Raw genomic sequence first — 19448 nt, 5'->3', positions numbered from 1 at the left:
TACAGTCTCAATATGTAGCTCTTTCAGTGACAGTCTTTTCTCTACCATGACCGCAGACTATGCAGATGTAGTTTCTCACTATGACCGCTAGAGGGCGATGAACATACTGAGTATGCTCCCCAGCTTCAGTCACCGCTGGCTCCTGCGGTATCAAGGAGGACATTGACATTAGTGCTTCCTGTGAAACCCTTTCACAATAAAACATTCAAACTAGGCAAAGACCCCCCCATACTTTGTAGAAGTCACATCCTCTTTAAAACAAGATGTTTGTTTACAGTCAAAATGGTGGCATCTGCGGGTCAACGCTATTATTGCAGCTGTATAACATCTGATGTGACGAACGAGACTCCTTAATGGTGGGGATGTATTCAGTTTGTCCTAGACATGCTGCTGAATCAACCCTTCAGGTAAGAAACTGGTTTTACCCATTCACAGCTGTGTGCAGCGTCACCTTCACGCCCACCTCTAAACCCGTCATCCTCACGTCACTTCAATGCATGACGTCACATTGGTTTCAATAGAGGGTGCCAGGGAAAGTTTGGGATGCACTTGTCACAGGAAGCGTCTGTCACTATGGGTATTGATGCACATTGTTTCCCTAGCTGCTGTCACAATGCGGTGTTTCTCTGTAAATGCAAAAACAACTCCACAAAGTATAATGCTATAAGATGCTAGGATACATGCTACATGTAGTTATTGTAAGTGGGATCTAATTGTTTTTGCGCTATTTGAATTCACCATGAGAGGTAAGACTTTGGTTATGCACACATTTGACCAAAATGTGAAGGTGAAATCTATGAAGCGGAGTATGATGCTAGTACAGGACGCTGTCAGAGGGTTTTATAACATAACCCATTTCTCCTTAGGTCTGAGGTGGCTTAATGGAAGTTATTCAGTCCATTTCTTTGGATAAGTAATTCTCACAAAAGCCATTCAAATGAGACACATGAATCTTTATTACTTCATCCAGCATTACACCCGGTGCAAACACTGAGCAACATAACCTATGGTAGGTCAGGTGTCTTCACTATACATTTATTAATAGCAGGTTTTTCTAGTTTCATTTTTGTAACAAAGTGTTAAACAGGGGTGGAAAACATGTTTTACATTAAGTAAGAATTCTTGAGTCAGTTGCCACATACAATGCAATGGCACAAACTGAAGCAAACTACATGTAAAAAATCTCTCAGGGACACAAGGAAAGAAACACAACAGAAGAAGCACAACTGTGGTTAAAGGCTTCTTCCAAACTGGTAGAAACTCTGAGAAGGAAGAAAAAAGAGAAGAGACTGCCTATCATGAGATATGACTTTACAAAGCCAACTGAGGACTCAAAAGCATGAAAACTGAGGACAGTGGCATACATACGCTATCACAGAGTGCACATGCAGACATGTCAGCCAGGGCAACCAGAAATTAAATACTGGTTTTGTGTGGTAAACCTTAAAACGTGTTCAATGAAGATCTCTTAAGCCAGGTCAAAAATATCCTGTTCAAATAAAGTACAAATAAGTATAAAAGAAAATAATTTAAGAAGAGCAGGGAGAGGAAACTAAACAATCTTAATGAAAAAAAAACCTACTAAAAAAGGAAGGAAATAGAACTATTTTCCCTCCTAAGTTTTCTAACAAGACCATAGTGAGTAAACAGCCAGTTTTGTTAGGAGAGGGATCATAACAAATGCAATTCCTTGAGCCTGTTGATACATCAGACAGTCCTTTCATTCTTGTTTTCACTGCTGCTCTTGACAGCACCAGTTGTGCCAAACATCTAGTGGTTATGTTTCTGTATGTGTCACTTAAACCTCTTCAGCCTTCAGTTTCTAAAGAGCACGTGGCCTCTTGGGATTGATCTGCTTACTGGCTTGCTCCTCCTCCTGGAGTGCAGAGCGGAATGACTTCACCTTATCTGTTGAAGAGAGGACAGAGAGGAACAGACATAATCATTAAAAAAAGTGATTGGGTTTTGTTGCAGCAGGATGTATTATCAACATATCTGTACTTGAGTCATACCTCGGAGCTCAGTGAGGATTTCTATCTTCTGATCTAGGATCTGCTCCAGTTGTGTGGCGTATGACTCCACATCATAATCCACCTCCTCTGTCATCTCCAGCAGCACCTTTTCATCCTCCAGCCACCGGATGGACTCCTGCTCACACAGTATACAATACACAAGAGCATAATTAGTTTATGAAGTAGTACCGGCACCACCGAACAATGACCTCCTACTTATTACAGCCTTCACAAATGCATGTGTTAGGAGTGTCAAGTTTTCTAGAGAGAACATGGAAAATGCAACTCCTTGTCACACAGATTTACCAAAATTATCAATAATGTGTCAAACTGTTGTATAAAATACCATACACAGCCTTTATTTAGTGTTTATGATGTCAAAGTGTGAATATAATTGTATTTGCATGACTAAAAACTGACTGTAAAGAAGTGAGCTGTAGTATTCTAAAAGTCATCTAAGTTTTCTTCTGTGTTCTGACCTGGAAAACAGCTCGGTGGTCCTCCAGGACCTGCTCCTCCATCTCCACTAACTGAGACACTGCCTCATGGAAGGTAAAGAGCTGGGGAGACACCTCCTCCTCCTGGAAAACACAATTACATGGTCAAACAGGGACACACAAATAGAGGTAACATGGCTTCAGTATCAATAAAAAGTGAACACGACAGACATATCTGGATTTCAGTGGACATTACTGATCATGTCGATTCTTTATTTGAAATGGTCTCGACCAAAAGTGGTGACACTTGATTTATTGGATTAGCCAAAAATAAACATTTCTATCTAGTCACTTTAAACTGTTTCTTAATTTTCGACAAAATTAAATATATCATAATATACTGTTTACCAATAAGCAATATGACGTTGCATATATCTTGGGAAAAAATGCATATTGCTCAAAGGGTAAACTCTGTTTAGAAGAAATAATTCTGTGTACTTACATTCTGCTCACAGAGCAGTTTGAGGTCGTCTCTCTGTGGCGAGATACTCAGCCACTCCTCGTCCAAAAGATCCAGCTGGTTCACCGCATGGATGTTGGGTCGACCCCCCTCCATCACTTGGTTGGGGTCTACTGTCAGCTCCTTCACCCTGCAGAGAAGAGACGTTGAACTGGTCAGGACTGAGTCTTTCACAGAGCAGACCCACTCTAAACGTGGCTGCCGTTTGATTAGGGGGGTGAGGTTAACTGCAGGGTCAAAAGTGTTCACAAACAGCACAGGATGGTAGCATCATGAAAGCAGTGACATCATGCATGAGGAAAGATGACTGTGTTGGTCCCTTCAGTGTTTTAAAAAAAAAAACCCTTATACAGTTTGTCTGGTTCACCTGTACAATATAATGCAATCCACTACAATGCTTCCCATGGGAAGTTACAATACTAACGACTCAGAGCTCATGTTTAATGAGGCCTCACAGAGCTGGTGAGATAGCCCTGTACCTGACCTGCAGGCGCAATGCTAATTAATTAGGATTATATGAGAGGGATTACCAGAACAAACAAAAGCTCATCCTGGATGCTCTTACTGAACAGCTTCATGGATGCTTTAGTGTTATTACTGACACCAAACAGCAACTACACCTCATTGAGTTTTGAACTGCCATGTATTCATTCTTTCTATGAATCACAACCACCTTTCACAGATATCCTGGCGTCACCACTGATGGTGTCACACAGGACAAATAAAAAGACACAGCGACATGGGTGGACGGAAGTATTGCTCTTCGGGAGTGAAAAGAAAACTATTATGTCCACAGCTTAGTCAAAGATAAAAGTGAATGCACAAGTCAAAGCATGGGAGGAGGATGAAAAGTGTCACATCATGCAGATGAGAGGAAGGATAAGACTGTGACAGTGCAGGTTTTCCACAGTGAACAGCTGATGAAGTGAATGAAAGCTGCTAAAATGAGATCATGGATGTGTATCATAATGTCATCAAAACCTGAAGGGAGTGCATGCACTGTGTGCGTGCGTGTGCATGTGTGTGTGTGCATTTGCGCAGTGCTTTGGGGAGTGCTTGACCTGCTGGGAGAGGTAGCAGCAAAGTCATCATACTCAAAGGTATTGGTGGGCGAGTGGTCAGGGCGATTCCCCTGACTGCCCTGGGAGAAGGGGATGTCCGAAGGACTAATCCCAAACTCCTTCACTCTACACAGCAGCACCAGCCACAGCAGCGCACAGAGGAGCAGAGGGCAGGAGAGAAAAGGGAAACAAAGCAGGAAAAAGAGAAGTGAGAGGGGACACAAGAGAGTTAGAGAGAACTACTGAGAGTAGGCAGAGAAACTTACATTAACAACATTGGTACAGCTAATTCCCATCGTATATTCCAATATCAGTACTACAGGAGCTACAATTGTATAATCTTTGTTGGTTCCTGTGGCTAAAAGGCATTGTCAAAATCACTGTAGTAGTTTAACATATTCCCACCTGTTGGCATAGCGTAGTGTGTTGAGTGTATTCTCACAGGAAGTCATACCAGGAGAGATGGTTGCAATCTGTTTGGAGACAGAGAGGACCATTCAGAGCAATGTCATCTAGGGAAGAGATATGAAACCATGTGCATAGATTATTTATGAAAACAATGAACTGACCATGCATGTGCGTGAATTTTCCCCAATGAAGGAGTCTCTCAGGACCTGGGTCAGCTTACTAGCTCTAAATGGAGTATGGGGCTTGTTACGGCCAAGAGCCCTGATACACTCCTGAAACATGAAGAGAAGCGACACGTGACGTCGTAATTAAAAAAGAGCAATTTGCAATCTCCGTGTATTTCGTCGTTTCACAAACAAACAAAAAAAATATATAAAAGAAAACAGCAGCAAATGCTTGGGACTCTAAAACAGAGCTACTGCCACTTTCATGTCAACAGACCTTCAGGGCCAACAGGCTTTTGTTGATCTCAGCTCCCTCCAGACGAGTCTGGCGGTCAGCACTCGATGTATCAGCCCCCCTCTCATTTCCCGCCAGGTCGATGAGCGAGAACTTGCCGTGCATCTTCCCCTTCCTCCGCAGAATGATCTGGAATACAGCGTGGCTGCGAGATGAGTGAGCGTTGGCCGACGTCTGCCCTGATGTTCTGGGAGAGAGAGGAAGGAGACATAAAGCTGAACAGAGTGCAAAGGTGAAGAGAGCAAGAAAAGAACAATTGCACGAGCAAGACAAGGTTAAAAATCACAACTCTCCTTGAATTGCCATAAACATGAAGTACAGGGAATATCACCAGGGAAGTCAAAGTTCATGCAGTTTTACAATATCATCATAATAACCTGTACTGAACAAATACAAGAATTCAAAGTCTTGGGATTGCACCACTAACAACAACTACACTGACCAAATTTCTGTTGTCATACCTGCAGCTGTTTCCCACTTCTATGAGTTTCAGAACATCTTCTGTACACTTGACCTCCTTCTCCTGAAGCCCAACAACCTGCACCTGCTGTTTCCCGTCCTCCAGCACCCTGAGCTTGGCCTTACGATTCAGCAGGTCAAACACCTAACAATACATACACACAGTCAGCGGTGGTTAATGTGGTTGAAGCAAAAAAAAAAAAAAAAAAAAAAAAAAACCCCAAACAAACAAATGATTACATATCACTTGCCTTTCCACTGTAGATTTCAAAGAAGGTTGCGTACACTTGTAGATCTAGCTTCTTGTAGTTGGGTTTCTTCAACATGAGAAATACATCCCGAGCTGCAGGAAAAGAGATTATATGAATAACCATAAGTAATAATGTAATAACCAAACAAATTATATTTGACATCCTCACTAGAACACCACAAATTAGCACAGAAAACATACCAGCTAATGCATAAATTCCTTTAGAGCAGTCTTGGTTCTTCCCAGAGAAATCTCCACCCATAGTCTAAAATACAGTGCACAACACAATATAAGTAAAGAGGTATTTTCAAATTATATGCAAGGGTAATAAAATAAAGCATCTCTTTAAATGAACAATAAGGTTTGATCTGTGTTAAGTGATGCACTTTTTTAGCTTTTTGAAGGAGACACTGCAGGTAACTCACATGTGTTTTTCCACTGCCTGTCTGTCCGTAGGCAAAGCAGGTAGCCATTCCTCTCTCAAAAATGGTCTCCACTAGAGGTCTGGCAGTGAACCTGCAGGATAAGACACATCACACATCCATTCACTACTCAATCTGCAAAAGCAAGATATAACATCTAACCATTACGGACCATAAGAAATATGTTAATCATGAATTCAGTTCTGCATTATCCCGATCCCATCAAGTGTAACCCATGTGAACTATTACAGCACATGAAGCAGCTTGGTCTCAGGGCTCGGTTGGTTTGTTGTTACAGACCTGTAAACCATCTCGTTGGTGGTGCTGTCATCAAAGGCGTAGTCAAAGCGGAAGGTCTGGTTCTCCAGGTAGCGAGTGAGGTCGACTTTTTGTTTAGGTTCATGAACCATCACCACGTCCTTACTGGGAATGGTGATCACATCCAAATCCTTCATGGCCAACTCTGGAACACAGCAGAGCCGAGATGTTCAATCACATTAAGACTTTGGAGAAAAATATTTTAAACAGAATATGATATATGATCATTGGTCACAAGACCAATGTTGTTAATGGTAAAAGACTCTACCTTTTTTGTTGAGTGGACGTTTCCTCACACAAACACATATTCTGTGCTCTTCAATCTGGAAAGTACAACAGAGAAGGACATTTTATCGTTTGTTACTGAGGGCCAACATAACAACCAGGAGAGAAGAAGCCGCCACTGTCTCTACCCACCAAATCTGCTGTGGTCAGAGGCCGGTAGTCTAGACTGGCTCGGAAATCTCGGATCATGTACAAGATCTCATAGTTAGGAATGGTGGTATCCACCTCCTGAAGAGGACAAGGAGAGACAAAATGACAGTGAGGTGGTGGCAGCTTTTTCACCAACAGGAAAATTACTCTAATGTGTTTCAGTTTATCATCTCAATGTAAATACATTTTGTTCATTAGAAGGGAGAAAGGTGAATAATATTGATGTACCTGAGCTCTCTTCTCCCTTAGCTCCTGTTGCTGAAGCCGACGCCTCTCTCTCTTCTCCTGTAGTTTCTCTACCTCCTTCACACAGTTTGACTTCCTCCTCGCTGCCATAAAGACAAGAAAAAAAGTAACTCTACTGCCTTTCACTGAAAAAGCCAACTGCCTCTCCTTCAAAAATGGTCTCTTCCTCTCTCATCCCTCTTCCAATCTGGTCCTTCTATTTCCTCAATCTTTTCCACTGGCTTGAGCAGCATCTTTCTCTCAGTGAGTCTTTTCTTTCTCTTGGTCTTCCTTCCAATAGAGGGATAAACCTTGGGCTATTTCCAACAAAGCAGAACAGTGATAGTGTTCAAGCACAGACCAGGATGCAGTGGCTTGCACACAGTGCCTCCAGTATAACACTAGCTGCTTTCTCTACATAACCAACAAAAGGCCTTTACAGTGTGTTCAAAACATGCTCTCTTCATTTATCCCTTCTATCTGTGTCCTAAAACACAACTGGACCAGGGGACGGGTCCAATTGTACACATCACTTACAATGCAGGATATGTGCATTGTGTTACTGCAATTACACCAATTAAAATTAGACTTGGTTTCAAAACAAGTGATTACAAAATTGCTTCAATCAACCAGAAGGTTATCCCAAATCTCCCAGCACAGCACACCCACAGATTAGTGTTGTTTCAGGTCAATCATAATCTCTTAGTAACCATAACAAGAAAACACAAGTAGTTAGCAAATATGTGAGTAAAAGCCACTTCTGATTCTCTGCAGAGTTCATAAAAATCAGTGTTATCTGATTAGCTTGCCGCTACAGCCCCAGCTTTCCACTGCAAAGCCTGCCCGAGGCCCTGTAATACAGTCCTGGTCTCCTGCTGGCTCCAGTCCCTGAGAACCCAGACTATCAGAGCAGAGGGATTAATAATCTGCTCTAATCTGGGAGGAGAAGATGAGCTGGGTCAACACCGGGACAAGGCACTGTGAGAGGGTTGCAGCACCGTCACTATTCATGGGTTACTCAGTCTCACGGGCAGTCTGCGGGGGAGCTGAGGGGGAACAAGGCGTTTCCCTCCGTCTCCTTTAATCCATCAAATGACAGCGAACACTTGGAAGGAACGCGGGGTAAAGAAAAAGGTTATTGTTGCTGCCTGAGCCTTGGAGTACCGCAGAGTGCCACACGCTTTTCCACGTGTGCTTGTGTGTGACTCAGCAGAAATCAGATGGGGAAAAGACAGCGCAGTCAAACAGCAGCACAAACCTTTTTTTTAAACTCCCTGTCTAATACCAAGAAAGCCTGTCTGCTGGATGGATTTGTTTTGGTACTTCACCAACACAGCAGAGCACTGAATAGTATATGACAGACATTTTGGGTGTACAATCTTCTCGACTAGAGGACTCTCAGATTCTATTGGGAACTCTATTAGAATCACCATGAAGCACTGAGGGCAGGGGAAACATGCAGGTGATACATACAAAGCTGTCCAGACTCCTTTCTGGATATCGGATGATGTGAGGATTCTGTGATAAACATGTAGTCAACAAAAACATGAGATATTAAAAAGTTATGAGCAGATGTTTGTTTCAGCAGATGGCCTAAATTAATTGATCACAAATGCTGTAAATGTTACAACTGGTTCCCTGAAAACAGTATTTTCTTGAGAAAGCTCACAGTTATATCCCATGATAAACAGTTAGTTAAAACACACATTATTGTTTTGATCATGTTACCATTCTGCAGTTGCTGTTGTGTCTGAGCTTGATTGGGCTGTGCAGGCTGCTGGGATGGAGGCGGTGGTGCCGGCTCTGGTTGCTGAGGCTGCTGGGGTCTGGCCCGGGTCGGGATAACTGAAAACACAAAATCACAAGGACTAAGAAAGAGACCGTTTGACTCATAGGCTACTAAAACACCACTTTTTAGCTTTGGATTGACACAGAGCCCACTGTTCTATACATTTAAATTAACGTAACAAACTTAAAACTAAAATGTGTTTGATCATGGGATCATGAGTTCAATTTTTTTTTTTTTTTAAATATCTTTGTACACTCAGTTTCCAGTTTATGAGGTACACCTAGACAAAACTAATGCAGCCTAGTACAACATCCCTAAAATCCCATAAATCCTACTTTCATAAAGGGTTTAATGTTTAATGTTTGGTTTAATGTTTAATGATTCAACTTCATAATAATTTTGGAGGCTGCAGTGTGGCTGTGGTGCTGTTTCATTGTTTTGTGTTATACACACCTGATTTTGTCCACCCCATTTATATCAGTGCAGGTCGACTAAACAGAAAGACCTCCATAATGCAATACATATAAGGCACTACAAACCAAATCCTCCAAAGTGACCATACAGTTGAATCAATGCCTCTTTACTAAGGTGTACCTTATGAATTTGTAACTGCTTTTTCCTATACATTGTGGGTAAACCAATCATAAGAGATTGTGACATGACACGTATAAAATGTGTGAGATATAGTAACTGAACACTCAGATAACATTTATCACTGACATGTTTGTATGTATTGACCTTTGCATTACTTGATGATAGTAAATTCATTTTAAAGATTTAAGAGTAATCTAGTATGAGCGGATAGTTTTACAAACAAACCTCTATTATCCCTGGACGGAGTGTCATTCTTAGTAGGTGCTATTGTCCGACGGTTCTGCAAGAGAAAACAAAAGCTATTCATAAGATATTCTGGGACAAGAGAATTAGGGATAGGTGATTTCTAATTTCACTTTTTTTATATTACTTTGCTGCTCAAAACTAAAAAAAGAGAGACATCCTTTTTCATATTAACTTTTCAACCTCTTCTGCCTGCCACTGTTATGTAGAGATACAGAAATAGACAAAGCCTGAGAATCAGATTAGAGAACTCTTATATTAACACTAATGTTTGTGATAGAACTGCCAATGCACACATCTTAAGGTATCTTTAAAAAAAAAAAAAAAAAAAAGAAGTAAAAGTCAATCCACTCATATACATCTACCTCTATACACTACCAGTCAAAAGTATCAATTTTTCTATCTGTTCTTTAACATCACTGTGTTCCTGTATAGAAAAGCATAGAAAAAATAAACAATTAAAGATTTTAAAAACAAGCAAACATGGAATATTCATGTTGAACTAAATTTAATCTTAATTTTTTGGCTCATTCAGCGGCTGAATTTACTCGTGGAAATCAAATATTGCAAAGAATGTTCATCCCAACATGATTGCAGAAGTTCCCACAAATGTGTTGCACTGTCCAGTTCTCCCTAAACCAGCTTGATGGGGTTTAAGTCTAGAGACTGTGGGTCTTTCAATGTGTGAAGCCACCTTCAGGTTCTTATCTTGTTTCAGGTCATTATCTTGCTGTAGTAGCTTGCTGAACCACTGACCAACCAGTCTGTCTTTCATTGTTACCTGCCTTTTTTCTCACCATTCTGATAGCTATAAACAGTACTACTTCCTGCAGTATAGTATTGTCCCAATAATGCATCAGAGTGTAGTAACACAGTTTGTTCCAACACTGTGATTGTAGATATAGAAGGTTTGTAAGTGATCAACAAAAGTTGGGTCATATGTATGAGTTTGCATCAGCTTTCAAGGCTTTATTCCATTGCAAGCTGATAGTTAAACAATGTATTAATCCCTGGAAAAGGCAGGTTTTCTATGAAATTTACATGATTTTTCAGCTTTTGCTTTTATCTTTGGCAGTTTTCCACTCACCTACGTACCATTTGAGGATATTCACTGGACCTGAACTGTAGAAATTTCAATAAAAACTGGAAAAATTGGGTTGTTCTAAAAATGTTTGTGTGCATACACAGTAGAGGTCCACAAGTATGAGACCCACTGGTTCTACTGCACAGGTTATGGTAAAGTACTTCAATTATAAAATTGTTACAGGCCAAAATTACAGTCCTTTTACGGTGGCAGAGCCCTATTTCTGGAAACTTAAACAGCACATTCTGAAGTAAAATCATTTTATATAAATCTATTTATATTCAAGCAACATAATATCAGTTAACATTGCCTCGCAGTTTTGACATTAAACGTTTTATATGTTGAAAACCTAAACGGTAATTTATACTATAAAGCAGGTTAAATCACCACTGCAATATTTACCAGAATAATCCAAGTGTTTACATGACAATATGGAGCTGCCCTAATCTACAGTGTACTTCACACACTGTGCTTAACGGAACCAATTAGCTGGTTACATGGAAGGATCCAGGTTCTATATTAAGGTACAGCAAACTGCAACCACATAACTTCCTTAGCAAGTCTGAGCACTTTTAATGCCCTCGTTATAATGTGAATGAATGATATAAAACAGAGGGAGGGAATCCAATTTAAAAAGACAGTAAGTAACCCTTGTATTTAAAACATCTAAAATTACACCTTTCACTGATTTGTTACTGTTGTTGCCAGATATGCTGGGAGTCTGGTACTCACCTTTGCGATTTTGTTGACCTTAACACATGTGGGTGTAGGGGGAGGTGGAGTCTCTGGACTAGGGGCAATCTCCTCATCTGGAGCCACATCTGGGTTAAGTGCAAATATACTCTCCAAGTCAATCTGTCCGGAATCAAAGGAGTATTAATACCAAAGTCAACTGGATACATGTATGCTAGTCAGTGTAATATACTATGTATTCCTAACACTTTCCATTTGTCAGACATAAACATTCAACATAGAAATACTTTGAGTCGATACAGAAAAACTTAGCAACCTGGAAATGAACATTTCAGAAATGCATGTAGTTCACTTCAAGTGTTTTAAGATGGATCATAGCTCTAGTTGTAACCTGTGATCTTTTCTGTTTTATATTTGTGCTTAAGTTAGATACATTTGTTTTCATTTTGACATTAAATAACTTTTTGGTGATAAGTGTTAAAGAAGCTGAACTACATCCTCTGCATTTAACACTGTACACATGTAAAAGAGGGTTGAACACTTTTTACAGGAGCTGCAGTTTTACTTTGTAAATTCAAGAGACTTCAATCACAATCAAATGACTTTAACATTGACTTCATAAAATAAATAAAAAATTAGACTTGCATTTTGACTTGGACACTGGTGAGTTGAGACTTCTCATTATGGGAGGCCAATTTATGAGTGACACTTATAACATAGAAAGAATACAATAAAGCTGGTTTGCAGAGTAGTTGGGTAAACTGTTGAGTATACACAGTGTGGGACATATGACCAGAGTGACAGTTTGTGTTAGTTATGCTAACAACAGCATACAGAAGGTGATGTCTGGTGGGACTGTGGTACATGCAGGCTGGTTGTGTAATCATCACAGCTCCTGAATGTCTTTTGATGCATTATTCATTTCTTTGGAACATAAAAGAACATGCCGCTGCTACTGGTGCTGTGAGTGATCATGAAGGGTGTTTTACCTCTTTCCCTTTTGTGTCTCCATTTTCTATCCACTCCACGGTGACGCTCTCGTTGTCCTCATTCAGTGAGGTCACCATTGCCTGGTGTATACGTCCTGTGAAAGTATCATAGATAGATAGTAAACAGGGGTCGGATTGGCAAAATAACACTATAAAGTGAGGCGGTGCTTACTAAAGCCCAACTACAAGCTTTTGAATGCCAAGTTGACCAAATGATAGCAATACTTTATATTGTTTATGAGAGAAGTAATACCGCTCCTGTAGTATTTGTATTCTCAAGATTTTCTCTGACACACACAGCTTCATATAAAGAGGATTGCACTAATACCTCTCCTTGTAAGGTATCAGTAGGGTTAATTACAAAAGGCCTAATTACCACCTGCTAACCTGATCAGATCTGTACATGGTGCAGATGCAGCAAGATGGAACAACCTGAAAAGAATTCAAAGTTTTTGATTATGTAGTAAATTGTACTAACTCTTTAGTCACAACACCCTGATGTACTGTGTTCATTTCAGTTTTTCCTCATGTGTCTACATAGTGTTATATTCTTATTTTTTAGCTGCCCTGTGCCATTTATCTAATCTTATTTGTGGAAAACATAATAAACACATTAACAGTGATTCAATATTGTAGTTTTTCACAGTTCTCTGCTTTGAACACAGGTTAGTAGTGGAAAATACTCATACTTGTGATCATGATTTCAACCACATTACCCAGACTAAAATACTTCACTAGCAGTGTTTTGAATGATACCCTACTGCTCTGTCTATTATCACATTATAAAGCAATAATATTTTTTTTAGCATTTTTATTTTATCTAAATAAATCAGGAGGCAATGGGTTCCTTTAAGTTTCCAGCGAGAGCACGGTAATAGACTGAGGCTAATTTTGGTAAGTTCTGACCATAAGGTTTGATAATGACCTGTTAAAGAAAATCACTGATAACGGAGACAAGCACAGCTGCTACCGTATGCTTCTGTCCGCCTCTCTGTCTGCAGCGTAATAATACCAGCTGTAAAGAGCTCGCTCAGCCCTCCTATCTTTGTCTCTGTGGATGTGACTATATGCTGTAAATTCCCAGCACAATCCAGGGAAACACCATATTCTTGTATCCATTATTCAGAGACACAGAGAGCTCACAAGCAAAGATGCTTTTAGTGTTCTTAACTGCTGAACATTTGACTGACTTACCTTCCAGTGGTTTTACACTGGCAAAATGCAGAAAAAGCAAATCCAGTGTCTTAAAACACAGGAAGTTGGGAAAACTCTTTTGTGCACCTTAAAGATCAGGTCATTTTGGCTAAAGAGGATAGACCTATCCCATATGTTAAAAAAAGAATAAATTCTCCCCATCAACCCCATACAGTTGTTAATTAACATTTGATCAAGAAAACATCTGAATTAATTTGCTATGCATGTAAATGAAACAATAAATAACTATGCATAATTTTGTATACATAATCCACACTGGAATTCATGCCACAGCCATAAAACCTTCACAAACATTGATGATGTCAGCCTACCATCCAGTCTAACCCGTTAAAAATGACTGTGGGCCTCAAAAATCTGTTACTCTATTTTAGTGGTTGAACCAGTGCTCAAACCCCGAGCTCATAACGGAGACAAAAGTTTGATTTTTACTGTACTTCAATAACTACTGTCCTGACATCTGCAAGGTCTGGACTGTGGAAAGACAGCTAGTAAAACACCAGTGCAAATAATCTATTGTCAAACTATGATAATGTAGCTTGCATACAAACCCTGATGACAGTAAAGATGGCTGGAATAACAGGCATGTTGCGCATGGTGTCACGCCTCTACATAAGAAGTATTGAAAGCACGCCATGCTGCAATAGTGACTGCAAGAGTCACAGGATTTACAGAGGCAACAGTCAGTCAGTAAAAGGCCCTCCAAATCACAACTGCTTCCTCCTAATGTCAGAGGTTAGGTTTGAGACCACATATTTCCTGTGGGTTAATAGATTGGACTCCATTCAGCAATATACTGCATGACAGTAGCTGAGCAAAAACTTCCTCCAAACCACTTGCAAGGAAAAATCTTGTTATACTACATATCATCTGGTGAAGCTAAAGTTAATTCAAATATATGTTTTGAAGCACTTTCATTCCTAAAATACACAAATTGTAGTTTTGCCCATTCCAATGGTTTTCTTCCCAACTCTGATGAATTAGCTTGATCTTTCTGTTGTATCAACTAGCACACAGTGCCATCTTTTTTTGTATGTTGACAGCACTTCATCTCTGCATGCCAAGAGAGGTTGACATCCTGGCAAATGCTAAATCAAACCTAAGCAAGGTTATTACTTGTAGAAATATGCAGTTATCAATGGCACAGACTGTATAAACTGAGAATGGAGGCCGAGGCCACAGTAACACCATACACAATAGGGACATGTAGCGCACCTGTCTAACCTGTTGTGGCCAGAGGCCTAGAGATCTGGGGTCATGAAGGCCAAGACATTTTTTTTTTTTTTTTTACTGTAAGACCAACTTACTGCCTCCACATCCAGTGATGACTCAGTGCAATAATGCGACAAAGCTAAATTGAGGACCATTTAGATAATTGATTTAACTATTATTTTTGCTACTAATCATTCCATCTATAAAATGTATTAAAAATAATAATTATCATTAAAAATAATAATTATCAGAGTCCAAGCTCAAAATGTATGTAAATATACTATAGACAGTTAGTGTATATAAAACTACTTTAGGTAGGGAATTATTTGGTGTTGGTATCTTAAACTATTACCGTTGTTTGCCTTTTAGTCAAATGAATAACAATTTCATCATTAAACATTTCATGATAAGTAAAGAGCCCTCAGACTGTTTCAAGGGCACAGCATATGTCCTGTGGCATATGCTGTATACCTACAAGATCCCGGCATATTGCTGTGTACCTGTACACTATGACCTTTTGGAGAAGGGAACATATAATCCACCTATGTCATCAGTGAAGTATATAGGCTGTATGCCTCCTCCTCACAAAGACACACTGTATTCATATCGCCACATGAGCTAAAATTCTAAGTCACATACACTGGCTTGTCTTATACCAGTTGATATGCTGATATTCTGTAACTGAACCAATGTGTCCCACTTTTATACTAAAACCTGGCTGATTGGGTATGCTGACACCTCCCAGTAGCTGAAGGGGCTTAAAAAGGGTTGCTTTGCTACGCCTGAGGAACAAACAAAGCCTTCAAAGCATCAGTTTGCCTTTAAAACTAAAGACACCCATTAATGAAACTGTGTCAACATGTGACAGATCAAGAAAAAATATACAGACTATAATCACTAAGATGATAGGTGCCTCCACGTCTCCAGTTCTCTGTTTTGAAAGACACTATTATATTTCACATATAAATGAATACCTGATAACAAATAATCCATGTCAGAGATTAAACAGGGAATCTATTATTACATTTAAAAAGAGCAAACACACACCATTGCACAGGTGGATATACACTAAGCAATGACTACAGGTCATCAATTGAACAGCGCAAGATTATTCTGTATGACATCTTTCTCTCAAAAGGACTGACTATGAAAGGGAAAAAAAACGCAGAGGGAGTGAGAGTGAGTGCTGGCAGTACTAAGGGAGCTGGCTGCAACAGATGGGGTGGTGGCTAATAGCCTGAATCTGGCTTGAATCTGAACCAGCCCCGCCACCAACCCCCCAGAGAGAGGGCAATCCCTGCTCTGGATGCAACACCAACCGGCAGGGAAACAGACAGACAGAACAGCTTCCCTCTCTGGGCCTGCTGAGTATGTCTTTCACATCTCACCCCTGATCTCAGGACACCAAGGCCGGTATAATCAAACAACTCAGGGATGATGGTGTTAAGGACAATATGATTAACACCAACCCGGAGAATGGTTAAAAATACACACCTGTTCAAAAGGGTATTTATTGTTTAAGGGTTTACTGTAAAACACCACTGGGTTTAGCCTAATCCTGGAAGGGCCAGCAGGAGTGACATAAACTTTTCAGTCATCTTTGGCTGCCTGGCCCTGAAGCAATGATCAACAATTACACAGCACAGGCAGAATAAAGCAGGCATTCTCCCAGAGAAGAGTCATACAACAAACCGCCTCTCCCTTTCTCGGTCTACTTCTCAGTTAACCCTTCAAAAAAACTGCAACTCCAGTGAGTGCACTGTAATCCCAGGTTCTTCTTGGTGGCAGTTTAGCTACATTATGCAGTACTTCTGTAGCAGTCACAGGATCTGTTTTTCTTCATGCTAACGTTATCTTGACATATTATTTATATATTTATATATATATATATATATATATATATATATATTTATATTTATATATATATATATATATATATGATACATAAATCCGTTTCTACTATATTATCATCATTCATTGTCAATATAATAATTACCAAAATTCTAGGGATATGTGTATCTGTGATGTTTCTGTCAGTATATAGCATGTCAAATGTACACGATGTTCAAAACATTATTTGATATTGGGCAAAATTAGAGGGTGTTCATAATTACTAACGTTAGTTCAGTGAGCTCAGTAAAATGTTATAACTAATACATGAATTATATAGGACATAAAACTCAGACAAAGAGCAAACTTCTCGTTAACTAAATGGATCGTGGTTAGGTTTCAGTCCAGTGTTGCTGCTGTAATAAAGCCGGGTAACATTAGCTAGCGTTAGCCGTTTAGCTAGTGACAAGAGACCGTTGCTCTCTATCGAAGCCGCTAACGTTAAGCTAACTTGGTTAGCAATTGAGCTAGCTTGACTAATGTTAAATTTAATTCCTTATTACAATAAATAATTTGGGTGACGTTATATACGAACACCGACGCTGATATTTTAGCTTCGCTAGTTTTCCAATTGACCGCATTTACTGTTACCATACGATAATAATTTAAGGCTAAGGAGTCAAATGTCTCTTGGATTCGCATAGAAGCTAGCTAACAAAGGTAAAGGCTCATTCAAAGGCTTTGGCCATTTTGAAGCACTCCGCCCTGACAGCTAGTATTAACGATTTTCCTGTAGCTAACGTCAACGTTACGCTCCGCAGTCAGCAACAACGGCTGCTGTATTCAACACCGCAGCAACAAAGATCCTCAAACAACTTGCACAGTGCGACGAGGAAAGAATAGACTGGGTGAAACTTACCATCACTGCGCTTTATTTCCACATAGGTACCGACGACAATCTTCCCAAAACCCGACGCCATTCTACATTACTTTAAAAATTAACAGAAAACAGGACTAAAGACTTATTGTAAGCCGGGGAAATGCAGCTTCTCGTGTTTGGCAGGCTTTGGTAGGAGAGGAAGATGCAGGCAACAGAAATCAGCTAGCATTACGTAGCTACCAAGAATAGCTAAGCGTTTCCTGTCATTTCAAAATAAAACCAGGCAAGATTTCATGTGCACATCCTTGCTTGGATGAAAAGATGACATAGGTGAAGTCTTTTCGGTTTAAGCATTTCCAAACAAATTGGGTATTGTATTTTTATATGGCTCTTGTTCAAAGTTGTTCGATCATATACAGAAAGACATGACAGACATCCAGTTGATTGTGGAAACAGACAATAATATATTTTTAAAATCATTTTTCAAAATACACGGCAATATTGAAAGTCTGGTTCCTGTGAATTTTCAGTGGTGGGAAGTGAGTACATTTAATCAGATGTATTTAGTCAAACTATTTGCACTTTACATAAGTATTTCCAATTTATTGACTTGAGTATTTCGAGTTCATACATATTCTTCAAACATTTGCACTTTGCACTCGAATTTTACTTAAGAGCTGCAGTTACTACAATATGTTAGGTAGTAAACTCATAATATAACACTAACGGGTGGAAATCTCCCGCAATTAAGAGTACTTTATGGTATATATTTTTTATTGTATTATTGTACAATTTGCTCATAATACTTCTACTTAAGTACAAATTTTAGTGCAGGACTTTTGCTCGTAAAAGAGAGTGTCTGCATTGTAACTTTTACTTGAGTAAAGAATCTGGGTAGTTCATCCACTGTTGTATAGCTCAGTAATCACTACCTAGGTGTGCGAATCTTTCTCCACTGTAATGGATGTATGTATAATGCCATATGGTGGCACCCTATACATGGAATATTGCCTTTTCCTCCTGTAATAATCGATGAAGAAATAATAGATAATAGAGCGCAAATAAACTGTTCCAAATGCTCTATAGTATTTTTTCTTCTTTATTCTATGTTTTTTCCTCACACTGTACTGTAGGAGCTGTAGTGAAGAGCAGGAGTGGGGAAAAAGAGAGATGCATCAGAAATTATTCCACTGTGGAGGTCCCACATTAAATCTGAGGGGCAAGCTGAAACCCAGTGGACAAAGGCACTTTCAGGGTCAAAGTTTTTTTTTTTTTTTTTTTTTTGGTTTGTATGCCTGTGCATTAAGACATGAGCTACCTCAGTGACACTTGTTGTGACCAGCCACTTTTTTTCACCAGGGAGTAGCTTTACCAGGAGGGCGTAAGCATTTTGAGGCTCTTCATAACACTGATAAATCACACATGGATTACATAACACAACTTTCACAATACCAGTAGTTGGTCAACCACAGACTACTGATACAGATTTCTTTAAATAAGTGAGGATGAGTGGGTGGGGTATTTCTTGTTTCTCCTAAGAATCGTTAACTCTCGAGAACATGACACGTGGGAAACATTTCCTTAAGGCTACATTTTTAGACCTTTGAGCATAAAGAGACTATCTGGGGAAGATTCACTACAAAGGTCTAACTAACATTTGTGCACCCTTCAGGAAATGTTCACAGCATTTCTGAGCCAAAAAATCTATGACATATTTTCTAACCTTAGTTTGTGCATCAGTTCATATTTTCTATTATTCATGCCACATGGTTCCAGTATATTATTTTTGAAGTATGGTTTGAATGAAAAGAAAAATAATTTGATTATTCCAACATAAAATCCTTCATTTATTCTGAACAAGCATCAGGATTTTTATTTTCAAACTTTCTAAAAATATTATTTAAAAAGGCAGGTTA

At 39.5% G+C, this 19448-nt stretch overlaps 1 protein-coding gene across 4 annotated transcripts; it reads right to left on the bottom strand.

Annotated features, from left to right (window-relative positions):
* Positions 1-932: 932 nt before the first annotated feature.
* LOC139624012 (kinesin-like protein KIF2A) lies at positions 933-17783 on the bottom strand. Of its 4 annotated transcripts, XM_071482749.1 has the most exons (22): positions 17572-17777; positions 12399-12493; positions 11449-11571; positions 9615-9669; positions 8735-8851; positions 8480-8524; positions 7010-7110; positions 6764-6859; positions 6615-6669; positions 6329-6491; positions 6032-6122; positions 5808-5871; positions 5608-5699; positions 5359-5501; positions 4880-5084; positions 4600-4710; positions 4436-4503; positions 4031-4156; positions 2952-3099; positions 2492-2593; positions 2013-2148; positions 933-1908 (listed from the first exon to the last, which is right to left on the bottom strand). In XM_071482749.1, the coding sequence occupies exons 1-22, from the start codon at positions 17630-17632 to the stop codon at positions 1823-1825; spliced, it is 2283 nt and encodes a 760-aa protein (XP_071338850.1). In that variant the 5' UTR covers positions 17633-17777; the 3' UTR covers positions 933-1822. The 4 variants fall into 4 exon arrangements, with proteins under 4 accessions (XP_071338850.1, XP_071338852.1, XP_071338853.1 ...); XM_071482751.1 differs by lacking the exon at positions 8480-8524 and having other exon boundaries at positions 17572-17783; XM_071482752.1 differs by lacking the exon at positions 4031-4156.
* Positions 17784-19448: the final 1665 nt, after the last annotated feature.

Source organism: Trachinotus anak, unplaced genomic scaffold (assembly GCF_046630095.1).
Source record: "Trachinotus anak isolate AG129_WGS33_773 ecotype Australia unplaced genomic scaffold, CSIRO_AGI_Tana_v1 ptg000008l, whole genome shotgun sequence".
In the NCBI taxonomy this organism is placed as follows: domain Eukaryota; kingdom Metazoa; phylum Chordata; class Actinopteri; order Carangiformes; family Carangidae; genus Trachinotus; species Trachinotus anak.
Note: the sequence above shows the minus strand (reverse complement) of the source record. Positions and strands in the feature narration are given on the sequence as shown.

Coding starts and splice junctions, on each gene's coding strand:
- LOC139624012 (XM_071482749.1), bottom strand. CDS start 17,632: ATGGCGTCGGGTTTTGGGAAGATTGTCGTCGGTACCTATGTGGAAATA. Junction 2,149..2,491: donor ACCACCGAGCTGTTTTCCAG/GTCAGAACACAG, acceptor CTGTGTGAGCAG/GAGTCCATCCGGTGGCTGGA. Junction 1,909..2,012: donor AATCCTCACTGAGCTCCGAG/GTATGACTCAAG, acceptor TCTCTTCAACAG/ATAAGGTGAAGTCATTCCGC.